Raw genomic sequence first — 19,676 nt, 5'->3', positions numbered from 1 at the left:
CTCTGACATTTCATCCAAGTGCCTATTATTCATGCGGCTGCCTTGACTGTGCGTGTCGGTGAGCTATTCGGCCAAGAGGGAGAGTGGAAAGACTGCACAGTATTTACATTATAAATCACACATACCATGGAAGTTGTGTGCTGCCAACACAGAGGGTTGGTGTGATACCAGGGATACCAGTTAAATCACACGCAATGATCCAAGGTGTTCAATCCTGTAAATACTTTGAATTTATAGTAGTCTGGAAAATAAAAGCTTTTTTGTAAAAAAAAGTCCAAAGTCTTCTCTGTTTCTCTCTCAGAGTTAGTATAGCGCAGCTCTTACAGTCATCATTCCATTTCCGCAGAAAAAGATGAATTGCAACTCATGCCTTGACTGAATAAAATGTTGACTTAACATTTAAGTCAACATTCAAGCTCTCCCCCACTCCCCCACCTTCATTCGTTTCGTGGCTGTTTGTGGGTGGCCGCATTCGCCCACAAACATACAGTCACTCCACTTCACAATAAATCCTGGGAAGCACTTTGGGACATCCTCCAGAAGTGAAAGGCAACAATAACCACAAATTTATATTTTCACATCAGGAGAATGCCCCGAGGCGCTTGACGTTCCTGGCTCGGCACCTGAGTTGGGGGGGGGGTGGGAGCAGAGGGAAGGTACATAAGGCACTAAATCAAATTACACCCCACACTTCCAGAGGCAGCAAAGGGGAGAAACGCGAAGAGACCTGAAGTGGGAGGTATGAAGCAAAAATATGCTATACAAATAAATGCGCCATATAAATACAAAATTAATGAAAACTGCCCCCCCCACCATATCTCTTTCTCTATATGATATATATATATATATATGGCCACAATAGTATTATCTGTATTGAAATTGTAATTGAAATTGTAAAAAAAAGTAATTTTGCACAATTTTAAAAAATTTGGGGGGGGATTTGCCTAATTTTTACTTTTTCTGTGCATAATCCCCGAGGGGGTGGGGTGGGGGGGTCTGCCCCAAAATGCAAAGAACATCATCAACACTGCAAAAAGATGTGTGTGTGTGTGTGTGGGGGGAGAGGACATGGGACAACATGACATAACCATAACATAACCCGCCGCCGACATCCCGCCGGTGGGTGGAGCTGTGACCTGACGAGCCTGCGGGGGGGGGGGGGGGGGTGAGCTCTGGCCCGACCGATGACGATTGAACCCGAACAGAAAGCCGAGAGCGTGATGGTGGCGGGGGGGGCGGAGTGCGCTTGCGCGGGGGAGGAAACGAGTGACGCCGGTGGTGGTGAAGGGGGAGGAGTGGGAGGGGGGAGTAGAGGGAGAAGAGCCTCGGCCCCTCCCCCCCCCCCCCGTTTGCGCCTGAGCGCCTATAAGGTCCATTGTGCGGCTGCGCGGAGACCAACCGCCTGTCACTGGATCCTTAGGGGGAAGTCGGCGGTGATGGCGCGGTCGGTGCTGACGGCGGCGGCTTTCGCTCTCTTGCTGCTCGCCCTACAGGTAGGGGGAGGGCGGCCATTGGCGAGCCCGGGCCGTTGAGATGAATGAAGCTTTCAAGTGAGGGGGGGAGAGCCCTGAGCGCAAGGTCGCGGCCGTTGTGGAACGGGCGCGGGGTCTGGGCTGAATGGCCTCCTTCCTCCTTTTTTGGGGGGGGGGTCGCGGGGGGCAATGCCTGACTTGTGTGAAACTGAATTCAACGAGTTTTTTTTTATCGCGGCGGTTCTGGGCTTGTGGGGGTGTGTGTGTGGGGAGGCGTGTGTGGTGGGTGTGTGGGTGTGTGTGTGGGGGGGGGGTGTGGGGTGTGTGTGGGGTGTGTGGGGGGGGGTGTGTGGGGGGGGTGTGTGGGGGGGGTGTGTGTGGGGGGGGTGTGTGTGGGTGGGGGTGTGTGTGTGGTGGGGGTGTGGGGTGGGTGTGTGTGTGTGGTGGGGGTGTGTGGTGGTGTGTGGGTGTGTGGTGGGGGTGTGTGTGGTGGGGGTGTGTGTGGTGGGGTGTGTGTGGTGGGGTGTGTGGGGGGGGGTGTGTGGGGGGGTGTGGTGTGGTGTGTGTGTGGGGATGTGTGTGTGGGGGGGGGTGTGTGTGGGGTGAGGAGGGAGCATTAAAATGGAAGAGTCCCTCGAGCGAAGCAATGAGGAAGTGCTTTGTGTATAACTTTCGGCGCAAGTTCCACTGACGATGATGACGGTGGTGGTGGTGATAATGATGATGATGATGATGGCAAAACCGAAAGAGGAAGTTTTGCGGAAGGTTTTGCCCTTCGGGGAATGTCCACGGGGAACCCCCCTCCCCCCCCCCCACCGGGTGTGATGATGCTCCAATGGCGATTTTGCTTTGTTTTATTTTCGTCGTCAGGATAAAATACCCCTGAGGTGTCTGTCTGAATCGAGGACATTGGTTAAAACTACTACTACCACTACTACAGGAGTCCTGTAGCTCAGTGGTTATAGAGCACTCACTTTGCAAGTGAGAGTCCTGGGTTCAATCCCAGGCAGAGGGCGAAACCTCGGGCAAGTTTCCTTACTTCCACGCACAGCCCCTAATAATAATCCTCCAAAAAAAAAACAAACCCCAAACAACAATAAAAATCGGTCACTTTCAATCCACGGCTGCTTGCGGGACACTGCTGTGCGCAATCGGCCGCCGCGTTCGCCCACAAATGAATGTACGGTCGATTCACTTTGCGGTGTGTTCTGTTGAAGCGCTTTGGGACGTCCCCCCCGACGTGAAAAGCGCTACATCGAAAATGCAAGGATTATTATTATATTGTAGGATGAGCTATGAACCACACTGGTAAATTGTAATGCAGGAGGAGATCTGCAAAACTGGTGTACGGAATCTGTTTCTGAGATTTGTCTGTGGCGGAGTTGCAATTAAAAGTCCATCTTCCACTGGAAGAAACTGAAGCTGTGGCTCATACCTCTTAGAAATATTGTGCAATTAAAGACAAGATCTCGTGTCCCTGAAAAGAAATTGCCATTTTTTTTAAAAAAAAGCACATTACATTGTTTGTGCAGATACATGTTTGCTTAAGGTTTCCTTCTTCGTGCATCGGTTTCTCTTCCTTTTTATATAATCTTTTGAATTCTTGAACTTAGACTTTTTTGATAGTCTTTTAGTGAGTCCTTAATGCTATAGTTTAAAGACCACTTCTCATATGTGATGGAAGCCCCTGTAATCTACCTTTAAGACTGGGAAAAAGAGCATCTATCAGTGAAACTTTTTTGTAATTGTACTGAATCCTTGGTCTGACCTAACAGACCTAACCCAACTGCATAAAATTGGCTCCTGTCATGATTGAGTGGTCATGCATGATGTTATTTACAGCTCTATCAAAGCTTCTCCCCTTGGTCCCAATGTTAGAACTGACTGTGGTGTTTGTATAAAGGTAGTAAATGGAAGATTAGTCATTGGCTGTGACAGCTGTTTGTGATTCAGCTGCCGCTCACTGCATTAATATTGATGTGCATTCTGTTAACCTGATACCATGGGTTAGTTCTATTTGTTTAATATTTCCCTGGAAATAACTGTTGTATCGACTGTCAGCATAATTATTTGCTTCCATGTTTAGATTGTTTGGGTGCAAAGTGTCCCGGACCTGTTCTATTAAGCGTTGGGACTGGTTACACTTGGTTTGATTGAAATTTATACAAGGTATATTGGAAATGCCTGGTATGCAACATGTCCATACAGTGATGGTAATGTAACACAAATGCTTCCCTAGTAATAATAATAATAATCCTTGCATTTGATATAGCGCTTTTCACGTCGGGAGGACGTCCCAAAGCGCTTCACAGAACACACTGTAAAGTGAATTGACTGTATATTTGTGGGTGAACGCGGCAGCCAATTGCGCACAGCAATGTCCCACAAACAGTCATAGATTGAAAATGACCAATTTATTATTTTTTGGGGGTTTTGGAGGGATTATTATTAGGCTCTGTGTGGAGTAAGGAAACTTGCCCAAGGTTTCGCCCTCTGCCTGGAATTGAACTCAGGTCTCTCGCTCGCAAAGCGAGTGCTCTAACCACTGAGCTACAGGACTCAGTGCAGCTAGTAGCCACATCCAGGATTATTGCAAATGGTCTTGCTAACATTTCCTGCACCTGACTCCTAATTCTTCTGAATATTTTTCAGGCAGATGCTCAGGAAGGCATTCTACAGGCTTACAGCAATGAGACTGCAGGTTTATCAAAGGACTTTTGTATTCTGTATAACCCTAACTGGGTGGCACTTCCATCGTCTTTGGGCAATGCTGTAAGTAATAATTATTGGTGGCAATTAAGCATGGTAGTCCCCAGAGCAAACTGTATGCAATGTATTGTGAAAGGTTACTTAAGGAAGGATTAAAATTGAAGTATCAGCCTTGAATTCAAAGTCCTATGTGGGATGTAAGCCTGTGACCTTTTGACTCGTACGAATACTGCCAACTGAGCCAGGCTGACGCTTAATATTTCTTGTTGTACACTAGGTTTGCTGTCAGTCTTCAAACATCTTATGCAATAAGTGTTTGACTGTAGTTTAGGTGGTTTAATGTGGATCTTGCCAGAGATGCTTCAAACTAGAAGCTTTCTGTCCTGGGATCAGCCATTTGCTATATTTACTGTGCGACAACTTAACAGATCAACATCTGTGGGCATATAGCCCCAAGTAGAACTGTATTCTGTGTTGTCCACTGGCCAGGCATTTTGAGTGAGGAACTTGGCTATATTATGGGAGGGTGGAGGTGGCCTTGTCTGTGATAACAACCAGGCATCCACAGCAACAAAATTATATTTCTATAGTCCCTTTCACGTCAAAAGGATGTCCGAAGGTGCCGGACAGTTGAGGGGGTTGGAAGCAAAAGGGGGTTTGAAACCAAGAGGTGGGGGATGGCCAAAGAGGAAGGTTTGAGATGAGCTTGAGGGAGGAAAGGGAGGTGGGGTGAGGCGGAGCGACACTAGGATGGAGTTCCAGATGGTGCCCACCAATGGTGTGTGGTGGGGGTGGGGGGCATGGAGGGAGCTGATAGGTTGGTAAGCTGTTAATGGATCACAGAGTGAGGGAGAAGCAAGACCGTGGAGGGCTAATCCTCATATAACTGTGCAGATTGATTCATTTTTGTCTTTCTTAGACCGTGCATCGGCTACAAATTCTGACCTCGACAATGTTGTGCAAAGTAACTGACGTACCTTCGGAGGGCCTACAAGGCATTGTTGTGGTGATGAGAGGGAACTGCACATTGACAAGCAAAGCTAAGATTGCCCAGAATCATGGTGCCAAAGCCCTTTTGATTGCCAGCATAGAAAATCCAGTGAGTCCAAATCTGACTAATGCAGCTTCACTTTAACAAACTTCCATTTTGTTCTATCACTTTATCTGTAAACAATGATTAACTGGAAGCCATAAAATTCCCCTCTAAATCCAAACAGCGTTGACATTCAATACCTATTTAAAGGAAGTTGCTAAGCTTGAGTAGCTTTGTGCCCAATCTGTAATAGATTTTTTTGTTAACTTGTCAGGTTAGACAGACCATACTTCTTACCCACTTACTTTGGTTTCTCTATTTAACCGCATTTCTCTGACAGTTTGTTTTTTCTCCCGGTGGGACAGGGTTGGATTCCATCCTGCCAATCCTGTTTCAATCTGAAGTAATGCACCACTGGTCAAGTCTATGTGATGCTTCAAGTTTAAAACTACATCTGTGAAGGCTTAATTTGTAAATGACTGCCTCATCAGTGTGGTTGTGAATCTATTTCTGAATATACCCAAAATAGAGCACATCAAGGCTTTTCTTTCAAAGGAAGGAAACTAATTCATGGGTTTATTACCTTTATTTGGTTTTCTGTGAAGATGCCTGTCCACATTTAATCTAAAATAGAAGGGAATACAGGGTGTGGGGCTGTCAAAAGTCACTTCTCTTGATGATAGCCTTACAGGCCAGAAGATGCATTCTGTTTATCCGACCTGGGGAGGAGTTATATTGGCCAATGAGTCGCCATTTGAAGGTAGAGTTAATTGGTAGTTGAGTGAATAGGGTCTGAACTTGGGCTTGAAGCATTCTACACTTATTCATTTCTGTAGTATGATAAGATTTTGTGTTTTTATGAGTTTGGACCGCTTTACGAAACCAAGACTATCTGTTTTTTAGATTCCTCCCAGAGGTAATGCGTCTGAATCCAAGGAAATCAATATTCCAGTGGCTCTCTTGCAATATAATGATGTTGTAAACATGAAAAAGGTACCACTCTCACTACTCTGTAATGTAATTTGGATTTACTAGTTCCCATAAATACTCAATAACTCTTCCCCATGTGTTTTCAGGTGCTTGGAAATAGCATTTCAGGAGTACTTTATTCCCCTCCCGTGCCCTCTCTGGATTATAGCATTCTCTTGATCTTTGTTATTGCTGTTGCCACTGTAACAGTTGGAGGCTATTGGAGTGGTTCTGAAGAATCTGGAAGGTGAAGTGCAGTTCTATCTCTTGCTGAGATTCAAAACTGACAAATGTTAATTTTCAGTATTTAATTTCCAGAACTATTGACAAGAATGTTTCCTTTGTCTATTGTAATTCCTTATCAGCAGAGCACTGACATTACAAAGGCTGATGCTATAGTATTAAGTTGATGAAATTCTTTCTCATCAGTCTGTTGCAATGCGTTTGTCCTGATTTGTGTTTTATCAGACCACCTGTCTTTGTTTTTCCATTGTCTGGGCTAACATTCCCACAGATAAAGTGGTCTTTCACTTCATTTTTGTGGGATGTTGCTGTGTTCACCTATAAAATAGTATCTGCACTCTGCAGCATGAGATTCAACCAGTCAATTGTCGCTAGGTGGAGCTCTCGCACATGACGAGAAGAATGAGTGATAGAACTGCATTGTTGTTGAGTCCTATTGAAAACTAAACTGAAATAAAAATATTTCATACCTCTCAAATTAAAAATATAAACTTTAATGTTTGAACTGCATAAACATTGTTCCTTCTTGTTTTTATTGAGCATATGTGAGATGCCACCTAATGGCGATTGACTGGTTGGTTCTACAATATATCCTGTGGAGTGCTTTTAGACACTTCTTGACATTGTGATATGGCACTATCAAATGCAATTCACACGCTCTCCTATTTCCTTGAACAGGAACAAAAATGGCGGCACAGCGTCGGACTCTAGAAGGCAGACAAAAGAATTAGACAGGAACAAGGACCAAACATTAATTCTCTCACCACTCACAGTGGTGGTATTTGTTGCCATCTGTTGTGTGATGATTGTGCTGCTATACTTCTTCTACAAATGGTTGGGTGAGCATGTCTGCGCAGCACGCGATTATCATACCAAACTATGTTTCACAGTTCAACAGATTTAAAAGCACATCTACAACTTGGAACACACAGTATAACTGTGACTTGTGATTATCGAATATTTTAGTCTTCTGTTTCTCCTGGCTGCTCTGAACCAAGTGTGTTGTAACATCTGTCAGTTTATTGCAGGGGGGAAAAAATCTTAATACCCTTAGTTCTGAGATTTGTGATGAGTCAGAAGGGTATAGAGGGATGGGAGTATAAACATTCGACTGATTGGGTGCAAAGGTTTCTGTGCTGGAGCACTATGTAATATCTAACATGTGGTGAGGAACTTCTTATGTCTTCTCATTTTTNGCTTCTCTCAGTGTATGTGGTAATCGCCATCTTCTGCTTGGCATCAGCAATCAGCCTCTACAACTGTCTGTCTGCAGTGATGGCTAAAATACCATTTTGTAAATGCAGGTGAGCAGTGACTTTCATCCTAATATATTGCTTTTGTTTTATCTAGTTCTGTCCCCGACCAACAATTGTCCTGATAAATTGAGTCATTCCTTTTCTTGGTGTTTGTGGGGCATCACTGAGTGTAAATTGGTCTTTGGTTTGTCTGTGTTTGACAGCAATTGGTCAGGATACTCTTAAGCATGGTGATGCGTTACCACATGTATCAAGACACCCTACTGAACAAAAAAAATTGACAGCATTTATTTCTGAAGTACAAGATTTTCAATATCAAAGGTGCTATGTCAGATTCATTTATTAAAAGATGATTGTTAATATTCGTCTGTGTTCATAACTTTTTTTGCAGACTAGCATGTGGTCAGAGAAGTTTTGAGGTTCGATTGATTTTTCTTGCTGCAGTCTGTGTAGCTATCGCTGTGGTGTGGGTGGTATTCCGCAATGATGATAGGTGGGTATTGTGACTAATATTGCTCTCTAATTCCTAACTTCCTACACATCCAGTGCTGTCATAGAAGCCAAGAATGTAGCACCCTCCTAATCCTCAAACTGTAGTTTGTTACAATGAGTGTAGAGTTTATTGAATTGGGGTGGGGAGAGTATTTCTACCTTTTTATAGACAGAAGATAATGCACTTTTTGTGTTAGTTTGTAATTGGTAAATTACGCAACAAGTTTAAGTGGTTGAAAGTGCAGTTGACATTCTGGGAAAGAATCCATTGTTTTTCCAGTGTGCAGTATATTTCTCCAGAAAAATACACACTTTAAATATTATCTTGAGTGGCTTTAGTATCAATGGAGTTGCAAAGCCGAGCATTTCAGTTACTGAATTGCCTGCCTCTGTATTTAATCTAAAATAGAGTGTACTGTTTCCTATTTCAGCTGGGTATGGATTCTGCATGACTTTTTGGGAGTTGCCTTCTGCCTCAACTTCCTGAAAACTGTGAAACTGCCTCATTTCAAGGTACTGTATATACAAGCAATACTGTTACTTTTTCTTGATGCCATGAATATTAGTGACATTGGAGTAATTCTACATCTGACTTAGACTACTTTTAAAGTTTATTCCCTCCTTGCCACTTTGACAATGAATTGGATTTTTTTTAAATGTCATGCTATCTTGGAAAGTTTCAACGTAAGTCTGCAGTTGCACCTTATTAAAACTTTTTTAAAAATGTTCTCCTTGTTCACAGTCTTGTGTTATTCTTCTGGGACTCCTCCTGCTATATGATGTGTTCTTTGTGTTTATAACTCCATTCATCACGCCGGTAAGTAACTACACACTTTCTGCGAATTAATAAATCATCCACTTGTGCTGGCTGAACAATATCTAGTGTTTGCCTTAGAAAAACAGATAGTATATTTGACAACATAAGGCGCTGCAATCTAGTGCAACAATGCGGTGGGTGGGTGGGCGCAGATCTTTGCCTTTAACTGATTGATTTGGTTGGTTTCCCTTTTAGCAAGGTAAGAGCATCATGGTCGAAGTGGCCACTGGAGGAACTGACACAGCTGAAAAGGTGAAATAGAAAAATTATCTTGTGTGTGAACCAGGGTTTGTTTTTTTTAAATAAAAAAAATTGTGCAGAAGTGCTTTTCTTCACACAAAACCCCTTAAACATTGGGTTTGATTCCAGAGTGATGGAATGGGTTTGATTCCAGAGTGGTGGGACAAACCTAATGGAAGTTCTGTTGAGCCATCATCCTACTCCCACCATGAAAAAGTAAGAATTAACGTGCATCTTTCTGTGGGGCAGCAATTGATTATGAACCAGCACTCAATTTTTTTTTCAGATCATACCTCCCAACTAGTCCTTGCGAAAGATGGGCCATGTTTGAAGTGGCTATTTGACTATATTATAATGACATGCTATCTATCCATCCTTTTTAATGGGATGTTTTGTGGGGGAGAGATTCTAATTCCTCATGTTATTGAAAGCGGTGAACCAGGGAGATATATTCCATGAAATTAATTCTTTGGGTTTTTTTGTGGGGGGGTGGGTGAACTTGTTTGCTTGGGGAAAAATATGTTGCTATTGGGGAGGGTAATGTACGAATCTTTACTATACATTGCTCATCAGCAACAGCTTTTTTTTGAGCTGCCCAGTAAAGCTCACATTGACATCATTCACCATTTGCACCAAAATAGGACTATACAAAATAGGGTATATTTATGATCATACCCTTAATTGTATTCAAAAAAAAAACTGCAAACCAGTAGAGAAATTCTTCATCTAGTCACCTTAGATTGAATATGAACCCAGGCCTTAGAGGTAAAACGCAGTGTGCAGGTACACTTGCCACATGTGGGAATATCATTTGGGTACTTTTAGAGCTGTCTTAGAGTGGGAGAGAAAGAGGAAGCCTCTTGAGCACAGGACAGTTGAGAGGTATCCTCTGGATTTGTTCATGGTTTACTTGTATGAGTTATTACTATGAAGTTCTAAACTCATTGGTGGCTGAAGTAATTCCTGAAGCTTCACAAAGAGGTTACAGTTAATTTGGTGGCATCTATCAAGTAGCTGCAAAAAGAACTCTGAAATATACCCTATTGATGCCAAATTGGGGAGATTTTTGCTACTTTGCTTCTGCATCCATTTTCTGCTCCTCAGCCAAAGCATGCAAGCCCCAAATAAATGATGGGCTCTCTATAACCCCAATCCTTTACATGGTGAATGTAATTTCCTTGCTGCACACCATTTTCATCCTGGCTTCATTACCGTGATCAGCTAGAAAGTCTTGCTCAGCTTTTTAGCTTTATTTTTCTGTACCATCGCTTCTTGTTAGTGTGCAAGTGAAGAACTCCATAATCTTCCCCCCCACTCTGAAATTCTGCTTGAGCCTGAGTAAATCAAGGGTTTTTTATCCATTGTCTATTGGACTTTGATTCTGTGCCATGCTATCACTTTCAAAAAGGAATATTAATTATTAAATTGAAGATTAGCATTTACTTTGATGTGCAAAATTGATAAGATATTCAAAGTATTTTGGATTTAAATACTATTCTTCCGTGGCTGTCCTTTTTTCAATTGGATTTGGATACCCCCACCCCCCCACCACTGAAAAGTGTGGCATTGAATTGCTCTATCTCATACCAGCTCATTCTGGTTCAACTGTATTTTCTGTAGTTGCCAGTGGTTCTCCGAGTTCCAAGACTCACGCCTTCAGTGATTACTTTGTGTGGAATGAGCTTTTCTCTGCTAGGATTTGGGGATATTATTGTGCCAGGTAAGCAACGTTTTTAAATTCTCCTAACTTGCGTGTCCTGTATCTTTGTTAAATGTGTGACACTCCATGGTAATTTGCACCATTGAGATTGTTCAATTTGATGTACCCTCCTATGTGTTAAACGTTAGATGGATGTACAATTCAGTGCTACCTATAACCATTGTTTAATGCAATAGGATTACATAGCTGTTGGAAGGAGTTATCTTGGTTAAATGGAATGCAAATTTTTCCAACATCTGAAGTTTCTAATGAGCTTCACTACTATCTAATGCCACTTGACTTTTACACTATGGGTAGCAACACTAATATTGAATACAATTCTCGCTTACGTGATTGATTTGAAATAACTTGATTCTCAGCTTTTGCTTGCCCTTGGTGTGTATGTTTGTTCTTACTTGCAGGATTGTTGGTTGCCTATTGCCGACGATTTGATGTTCAGCGAAACTCCTCCAACATCTATTTTGTATCATGTGCTATTGGTAAGTGCTTCTTAAAATTTGGTACCAAGTGCACATATACTACCTGTGTGAAGATGCAAGTTGTTGTAGTAACTAATTGGATTGTAGTACACCATCAGGGGCTGCTTTGTTAATGTAACTACCCATTCATCAGCACTACTGTGCACAAGCTCTCAATGTGCTTGGTGTGGGATCATGTAAGTGAGAGGACAGATGGAAAGCCTTGTTGAGCCAGATGTGAGAGAAGACTCAACTACCTATTGCCTCTTTGAAACATTGTGCTCAGATTTAATGTGCTTATATTGTGTGCTACCTTAATTATCAGTGTATTTAGAAGAAACCAATTTTAAAAATTTCCCTTCCATTTCTCTTCTCTTCCCTCTACCCCACTTGGAGCTCATGGCAAACTTTTTCAGTTTCGGGGTGTTTGCCATTTCCTTGTAATTTAGTAGTCTAGTTTTCTATTGAAATACCATGAAATGGGAAGCTGTATCCTGCTTTACATGAACTTGTGCACAGGTACAGGTTGAATTACACTCAAGCTGGTTTAAAATGTGTCCTCATCCAGTTAAAGATCCTACTTGGAGGCTAGAATTTTCAATAGATTAATGATCGTTTTAGAAGTTTTAACATTTAACTCTGAAATAAAGTTGCCTATTAAGACCGTTGACTGTTTCTGAAGTTTGGTTACAAGGATTTGTATTTTGGTTATGCCAATAAAGACAGGTGTTGAAGCATTGAAGCAACTTTAATTTTGCTTTCATGTATTTTCCAGCATATGCAGTGGGTTTGATTTTGACGTTTGTTGTTCTGATCCTGACCAAGATGGCACAACCTGCCTTGCTCTACCTTGTGCCTTGTACTCTCCTAGCCAGTGTTGTGACTGCCTGGACACGTAAGGAAATGCGAACATTCTGGAGTGGACACAGCTATGAGGTTAGCAGATTTCCTTAATGTTCAGGATTTGTACAGAATATAACTATGTCCAGTAATTCTCTACTATCTAATGATACAACTTACTGAAATCTCTGGGTTGACTTCTAAATTTTCTTTTTGAGTAACACTTACAGACATTTACACAGTAATTCATGTACTGCAGCCAGTGTCACAGACTAATGGTGGACACAACACTTAAGATGCCCCAGTGTATGTTAGATCTATACAGTAGAGCTAGACTTTTTTTTATCTACTTCCTGATTTTTTTTGTGGGGGCTTGACTTCATTTGCTGTCTGATCATGTGATGGTGGGTTCTGCAGACCGAGCACTTTCCTCTTTGATCTTTATGAATCTAAAGAATAATAGAAACCTTGTATGGTAACTTCATGAATTTTTCAACAAAAACAATATAAGTTGCCTAGTGCATTTCTCTTTTTTGTGACTTGAATCTCATTTTTCAAATGTTACAGAATGATACAGTAAATCAGCATAATGTCTTTCCTCTTTGGGACCTTGAATTGAATCAAGCCCAGACTTGAGCAAAGAACTTGTGTTGTGGCTGAAGGGCTCTATGAAGTTTTGACAGTTCTTTGTGGGGGTGGATGCAACTCAGGACACTGAATTGTCAATTCATAAGTCATTGGCAGTTGATGTTGTATGCTTTCAAAGTATTGTTGCTTGGTACAGAGTATTAGGATGGGAGGTGCATTCAGAATGTCTGTCACATCGGTTGATATTATCTCCACCTAAGAGGGTCAACTGAGCCATCCTCTGCCATGATTCCAGGCGATTTGGAACAGGTCTACACTGTTGTATCAGGGAATTGTTTGACAAAATAGCAAGTAAAGACTTACTATATGTTTGGGGTGGGGGGCGCAGGGTGGAAGGAGAATTATTGATGTAATTCAATTATTAATGTAACTGATTTTTTTAGGTTTTGGATGATACAGTGGAACATTTATTACAAGGTGGGAAAGTTGGTACTTTTGCAATGTGCAGTGGGTTGCAAATCATTCTTTACTCTTTATGCTGCGAGATTCTGCAACATCTGCTTTTTTTCCTCTCTTACACTTGCCCTGGTGACCACTGTCCAACATCCATTGCAATGCACAGAAACCTACACGAGCTGGCACATTGCTTCAGTTTACTGTATCTTTCTTATAGAAAAAATGAGTGGAAACTATCAAAATAATTTTAAGAATTAAAATGTTAGTTTTCTAATTGAAAACCCAATTTTAACTGAAGCTAAGCAATGGACCTTTCAAGGGCTGTTATTGTCTTATAATAAAGTTGCTTTTAATTCAGATGCTTTGAGGAGCAAGATTCTAAATAATTTTCACAATCCCTTGCTAATTAATCTTCTGCAATTATCGTGAGCCTTGATATAATGCTAACTGAAATGTGTACTTCTCATTGCAATAACACTTAATTGTGTATCTTTTTCTTATAATCCACCACTCATTGGGAGGACTATACAGTCAGATTTTAATAAAAATCTATCATACAAATAAACAACCCAATACCACTAAGGCTGCTAAACTAATTTCTCTACTGCCTTTTGCTGCATAGGATTAGAGAGAGGAGTTGCATGAAATTGTATTGCGTATATTGTAAACTTTAAAATCTCATTTGATGCTTGGGAAATCATGGGCATTAGTTTCAAAGAAATATCAACTTTTTTCAAAAACTGATTTGGTTTATTATGGGCGACTTTCTTTGGATCCTGTACTTTGTTTTAATGCAAATTACAAATGTTAAAAGGGGCTCTAAGATTATAATAATGGGTTCTGAGAGTTGACCAATTCTTCTCTGATCTTCACTCCTAATACTATATATGCCATATTGGGAGGTTCAGTTGGGAGGTTATATTGAGGGTCGAGTCATTGATCTACAAAACTCTTGTTGATTTTTTTTAAGAAATGTTGAATTAGTATTGCACATCAGGAGATGAAGCTTTGAAGGATTGTAGTGTAGTATCTGCAACAAAACGAGTTTCTAAACTCACCATGAATTGAGCTCTGCGCTGAGCAAAGCTGGCATTATATGTATTTTTGAATGCTAAATTGCTTTCAGTACTCTTTTCCTGAATAATGAAGCTCTTCTAAATATTGTTCAGCTTTAATTGTACTCTTAAATGTTCATTTCCCCCCCTTCCAGATGATGAACCCAGGTGGTATACTCAATCCAGAGAACAGTGAGGGTGTTAGTGAACAGCCTTCTGAGCATCCCTGAAAACTTCCCTTTTCTTGCATTCGAGCTTTCTGTACGTATTGATTTATTTTTTAAAAAAGATTGGAATGGAAGGAAAACCTGAAGACTACATCGCTCTTACAACTGACACCAGTAAAACACCTGCAACTGTTTTGAGAAGCAGAAACAACTTAAACAATAATTGCCAAAGATTTTCTGGGTCTGTGGATCCATTATGCACTTTTTATTACTACTTTAACTTACTATCTTTTGTAATCCATAAATAGTTTTATTGGTAAAAGTATACAACACCTGGCCAAAGCATTTCTGGTTGTTGTACAGGGGTGACCACATTTGTGTTTACTTGGGTAACTTTATTTGTTAGAAATCTCCTTTATATTAAACATATCAGGCCATCAAGGAATGTGATCACTAGTCAGTTAAAGTTCCCGTTGTCTTCTGCAAATTTACCTTTTGAAACTGATTTGTGAAGTTTAATAGATTCAATTGTCGACAGTTAACCCACTTATTCAGTTTGTATTGTGCCAAAACAAATTGTCATCTACTGGACAGGTTTGACACTAACTTTACATTTTCAGTGCCTCTGTGTGCAAGATTAAAGATTTAATGTGATTTGTGGTGGTCTTGCATTTAATTGAAAGTTGTAGGATGTGATTTGATCTGAACCAGATTCAGTTGATGGTATGGTGCAGTGCCAGATATATGATCAAATGAAGAACATAGGCATTTTTTCGAAAAAGAATTTGTAACTTGTATATTTTGGCAGATTTTTTTTCTATTAAAAATGTTTGCAAACATCCCCAGTTTAGTCTTTTTTTAAATAGCATAGAGTGATTCACTAAAGGTCAATTGTAATGCTCCAGTTGTACATGCAACAGTTGAAGGTGTGAATAATAGTTTAATTAGTAATTCAGTAATTGAATAAACCTCAAAGCCAAGTTTTTGGTGGAGCAGGTAAGGTTAAGGAATAGTAAGCTATATTTGAACTTTTCTCTTTGCCTTTGAGTGAAAGATCATAACTCATTGGCAGTTCTCAAACTGTGTGATTTAAGTATAGGAGATGTCAAGACAGATTTATTTTTGCTTTCTCTCCCCCAGTTCCAGGACTAACAGTCAGCCATCAACTCACTTGGTTATATATGAGGAGAAATTGGCTCACTTGCTGGGAAATTACTGACTGGTGGTTCTGTGATAGGGAGTCTGGGGTAGACTGGTGTGATGGGGGTAGCAGAGTTCAGAGCAGGTGAGCATATGGGTGGCAGAGTTATTAGTTGGATTTTGTGGATGTGGAACTTCATTCCAAAAAATTAAAAAATTCCACGTGTAAATGTCATGCATCAAATAGGTGATTTTCAGGATGTTACACATTCCTAAAGTGAAACTAAGTTATTTGGTCCGTTTACAAAGGGAGCAAAATATGGTATCATAGCTGGTAAATCACTGTTTGCACAAATACTAATTAGTGTTCTGATAAACTGCTTCAGTTTGTAAGTCCTTGCATACATATCAAGGACAATGGATGCCCTTGCACAGTACAGTTTGCCACCAGTGGCAGCTGCTGCCACAAAACTAGATCTTTGATTGCATTAAGCCTCCTTCGCTCCAGCAATTTCTGAGACGAATGCCGATAAGCAATGTCATTGGCTATAATATAACCAAAGGCCTCTGATGTTTGTGCATGTTATCTTTATCCTGCCTCTCTCCCCCCCCCCCCTCCCCCACATCAGCCTGAAGGACTAATAAGGAGTTCATCTCCAAAAATATTAATGCAGCAAGAAAGAGTGTTGGGTTTCACATGTCAACTCATGCCCATAACCGTACTGGCTCCACACACCCCAGTCTTCTCGTCCTTTTTATGTAGCCGCCCCCTCGCCCGCTTGCTCGGGTGACAGAGGGAAACGGAACAAGTCCGACGCTGACAGCCGATGGAGCCACCCATCCCCGCGAGTGCTTTTTAAGCCACTGGTATCAATCCACGCGTGTAAATAGTAATCCGTGCATTTGATTTATTGTCTTATCGTGTCGTAGAGACGTCTCAAAGGGCCCGTTGCCTCTTACAAACAGTTGTGGATTGAGTGACCAAACCATTACTCCTTTTTTTGGGGGTAGAAGGGAGGGAGGGGGTGGGGGCTAATGCACAGCAGCGGAACACGCGCAAAACAAAACACAAGACATGTGTGTACACACATGTTGCAGCAGAAGGCATTTCCCCGCCCACCGAATGACGCGCTCGCTCGAGGCCCCGCCCACTCCCACCCACCCACCCCCGATCGTACGCACGTGACCCCCATCGCCGCACGCCGCCGCCGCCGCGCGCGCGGTCAAGCCTGCCCCCGCCCCCTCCCTGGCGCTCGAGCGCGCGCGCGCTCGCTTGCCGTTCCTCCGCGTCGAAAGGCTCAACCGTCGCGCCTTGAGCGCGCTCTGCCCGCCCGCCCGCCCACCGCCTCGCCCGACACTCTGTGCCCCGCTTCTCCCGCAGAGCTTTCCCCGCTCTCTTTCCCGTTCCTCCATCCACTCACCTCGTTACGCACGTTGATGATGATGACGACGTTACCGGCCATCGCGCTGCGCCACCCTCTTCCCCCCCCCTCCTCTCTCGCGCTCTCCATCTCCTCGTCACCTGACTTGACAGACAGACCCCTCCCACCTGCTCGCGCTCTCCATCTCTCTCATCACCTGACTTGACTGACTGACAGACAGGCCCCTCCCACCTGCTCGCGCTCTCCATCTCTCAACACCTCACTGACAGACAGGCCCCTCCCACCCACCCCCTCTCGCGCTCGGCAGCGCCTCCCGCGCTCGCTCTCTCTCGCGCGCACGCGCCCGTCACGTGACGGCTGCTGGCCGCTGACCCGTCTCGAGCGTCAGTCGGGGAGTCGCACAATTATGAAAAAGGCAGCTTCCGCTGGAGCGGCGGCACTCTGCAGCATCCGACCCGCACCGCCGGCCGCCCGCACACCACCACGTCGATGGCCGAAAGCCACGCGGAGCTTCTCCCTCGACCTCGTCCGTGAAGAGAATGGTCAGTGGCCGAGGCGGCGGGCCTTCGTCCGAGGTGGGAGAGGGGGGGGGAGGAGGAGTGGGAGGAGGAGGAGGAGTGGTGGGGGGGTGTAGGGGGTAAAGACACTCCGAATGTCTCCGGCGTTTTTATCTTATTTGGGGAGGAGAGGGCGGGAGCGGGTGGGGGAAGAGGTTGTGCTGTCGTCCCGGGGACCGGTGGTGTTGGCGGTGGGCGGTGTTCGAGCCGAGCCGAGCCCCGGCCGCCGGGAGACGCGTCGCGTTGGTGCGAGAGGGCGAAACCGCGGGGCGCGATGAGGAAGGAGGATCGGGTGGTTGGTTGGTCCGTTGCGCGTCAGGAGCTGAGAGGGAAGGCTGCGCTGGTCCGCTCGGGCCTGAGCGGAGCGTCTCTCTCGCACCGCGTGAGTGAGTGTGTGTGTGTGTGGGGGGTGGGCGGGGGGTGTAGTTGGTGGACGGACCGCGCTGACTTGCTGTGAGGTGAGAGAAGTGTGCGGGGGGTGGGGTGCGGGGGGGGGGGTGCGGGGGGGCCCGGGCCCGGCTGGACGTTGCTTACCGCAATGTTTCTGTTCGTCGCAGTCTTGGATGTCATTCGGAATGAAGTTTCTCGCCAGACAGTCGGCGTTCAATGTCACTGACCCGCGGCCCCCGGTCGCTGTGTGGTCTTGACGTGTTTCGTGTCATTAACGAGTCCCCTCGTGTTTGCCGACGTGAAATGGATAATGCTCATTGCAGTGTGTTCACAGCCCAAACTAACTCTTTAATGCCACGATTAGCTTCACTCTCGGAGCTCAAGATGACCAGTGTTTAATATTATGGCATCGACTAAATCTTGGGTATGTGCCGCCTTGAGAGTCATCACAGCTTCGTCTGACAGTATTTAATACTGCAAACTGACATTGGTCAATAGTGTTAGCATCACTGTGAATAAAATTGCATTCATGTGGTTAAACAAAGTCAGATGCAATTTGCGATGTTTAATTATATTTAGTGACCAGTGGATAATCTTTGGAAGAGTAAGGTGATAAACGTTCGTGACTCTATCTGGTGGCCTTCAGTATCAGTGAGGAATGCCTACAAAGTAATCTGACTAATTAATATCCCTCTGAATAATAATGCTCACTGCAAAGTCTACTCACAGTAACATTTGTCTGAGTGATTTTGAGTTTAATGTTATGGTGTGTGCGTGTAATATTACTCCGTAGAGAGATAATTGTTAGTCTAACTGACATTGCTAAGAGAAATATTGATTAAATTGTTCACTACAATTCAAGAGGATTCAGCATTGGGAGAAATGATGCATTAGAAGTCTTGTGCTGAGTAGTTGGTGGTTAACCTTCGACAAGTGATGATGTTGATAAACATGCTGCATCATTAAGGATAATGGATTCATTGGAAGTATTTTATCCAACATCCTTTAATATCATTTGGTAATGATTAGAGTAGCATAATCTACTTTTATAGTAATAGTCAGTTATGGGAATCTCACAAGTGCAAGGATTATTAAATGAGAACTGTCTATTTTGGCACCTGAGATTTATTGGTTTATTCCTATGTTACTTTCTCCCCAGATTAAGTTGAAAGGAATGAAAATTTTTGTGGTTAAAATCAAAATAATCCTAGCGATTGACAGCAGCAAATTTGAAGTTGTATTTGAAGTGCTTTTCACATTGGAGACTGTTTTACAGAGAAGGGAGTGGAAGCCTAACCTCCATGAGAGAAACTCAAAAGAAAGAAGATTATGTTCTTTTTTTTAAAAGAATCTATAGTTACTATGTACAACTCGTATGTCAGCCAGGTTCAATCGTAGCACTCTTATCTCTGAGTCAGAAGGTTATGGGTTCAAGCCGTACTTTGGGACTTGGAATCATATAGTCTAAGTTGGCACTCCATTGCAGTGCTGGGGTAATTTGCTTGTTGGAGGGACAGCCCTTTGGATGAGATGTTAAAATGAAGTCCCATCTTCAGGTGCGCGTTAAAGATCCATTGGCACTATTCGAAAAGAGAAGGGAGGTTCATCTGGTTTCCTTGCTAACAATCCCCCCAAATAAAATTGGTCACCCACTCCATGGCTGTTTGTGGAACACTCCTGTGCACAAACTGG

At 43.1% G+C, this 19,676-nt stretch overlaps 2 protein-coding genes across 7 annotated transcripts in view; both read left to right on the top strand.

The window, feature by feature from the left end:
• Nucleotides 1-1,380: 1,380 nt before the first annotated feature.
• On the top strand, nucleotides 1,381-15,356 carry LOC103186534 (signal peptide peptidase-like 2A). Of its 3 annotated transcripts, XM_042342969.1 has the most exons (17): nucleotides 1,381-1,493; nucleotides 4,125-4,244; nucleotides 5,101-5,280; nucleotides 6,118-6,207; nucleotides 6,291-6,430; nucleotides 7,105-7,265; nucleotides 7,634-7,730; nucleotides 8,074-8,175; nucleotides 8,606-8,687; nucleotides 8,917-8,991; nucleotides 9,187-9,243; nucleotides 9,361-9,447; nucleotides 10,852-10,951; nucleotides 11,353-11,430; nucleotides 12,185-12,345; nucleotides 13,281-13,314; nucleotides 14,504-15,356. In XM_042342969.1, exons 1-17 carry the CDS (start codon nucleotides 1,437-1,439, stop codon nucleotides 14,542-14,544), a joined length of 1,662 nt encoding a protein of 553 aa, XP_042198903.1. In that variant the 5' UTR covers nucleotides 1,381-1,436; the 3' UTR covers nucleotides 14,545-15,356. The 3 variants fall into 3 exon arrangements, with proteins under 3 accessions (XP_042198903.1, XP_042198905.1, XP_042198904.1); XM_042342971.1 differs by lacking the exon at nucleotides 9,361-9,447 and having other exon boundaries at nucleotides 1,384-1,493; XM_042342970.1 differs by lacking the exon at nucleotides 13,281-13,314 and having other exon boundaries at nucleotides 1,384-1,493.
• A 2,084-nt stretch (nucleotides 15,357-17,440) lies between these two features.
• The window catches only part of trpm7 (transient receptor potential cation channel, subfamily M, member 7), a 57,559-nt gene continuing 55,323 nt past the window's right edge, over nucleotides 17,441-19,676 (top strand). For 2 of the 4 annotated variants that reach the window (XR_006085674.1, XM_042343144.1), the window contains exon 1: nucleotides 17,441-17,579. Coding sequence is in view for 3 of the 4 variants with exons in the window: in XM_042343144.1 (XP_042199078.1) it covers nucleotides 17,577-17,579 (3 nt within the window). In the remaining variant the exon portion in view is untranslated. The remainder of the gene's footprint in view (nucleotides 17,580-19,676) is intronic. The other 2 variants (XM_042343143.1, XM_007905639.2) reach the window with 2 other exon arrangements.

Source organism: Callorhinchus milii, unplaced genomic scaffold (assembly GCF_018977255.1).
Source record: "Callorhinchus milii isolate IMCB2004 unplaced genomic scaffold, IMCB_Cmil_1.0 Scaffold22, whole genome shotgun sequence".
Lineage (NCBI taxonomy): Eukaryota > Metazoa > Chordata > Chondrichthyes > Chimaeriformes > Callorhinchidae > Callorhinchus > Callorhinchus milii.
The sequence above is the reverse complement of the archived record's forward strand: the minus strand, read 5'-3'. Positions and strand labels throughout refer to the sequence as shown.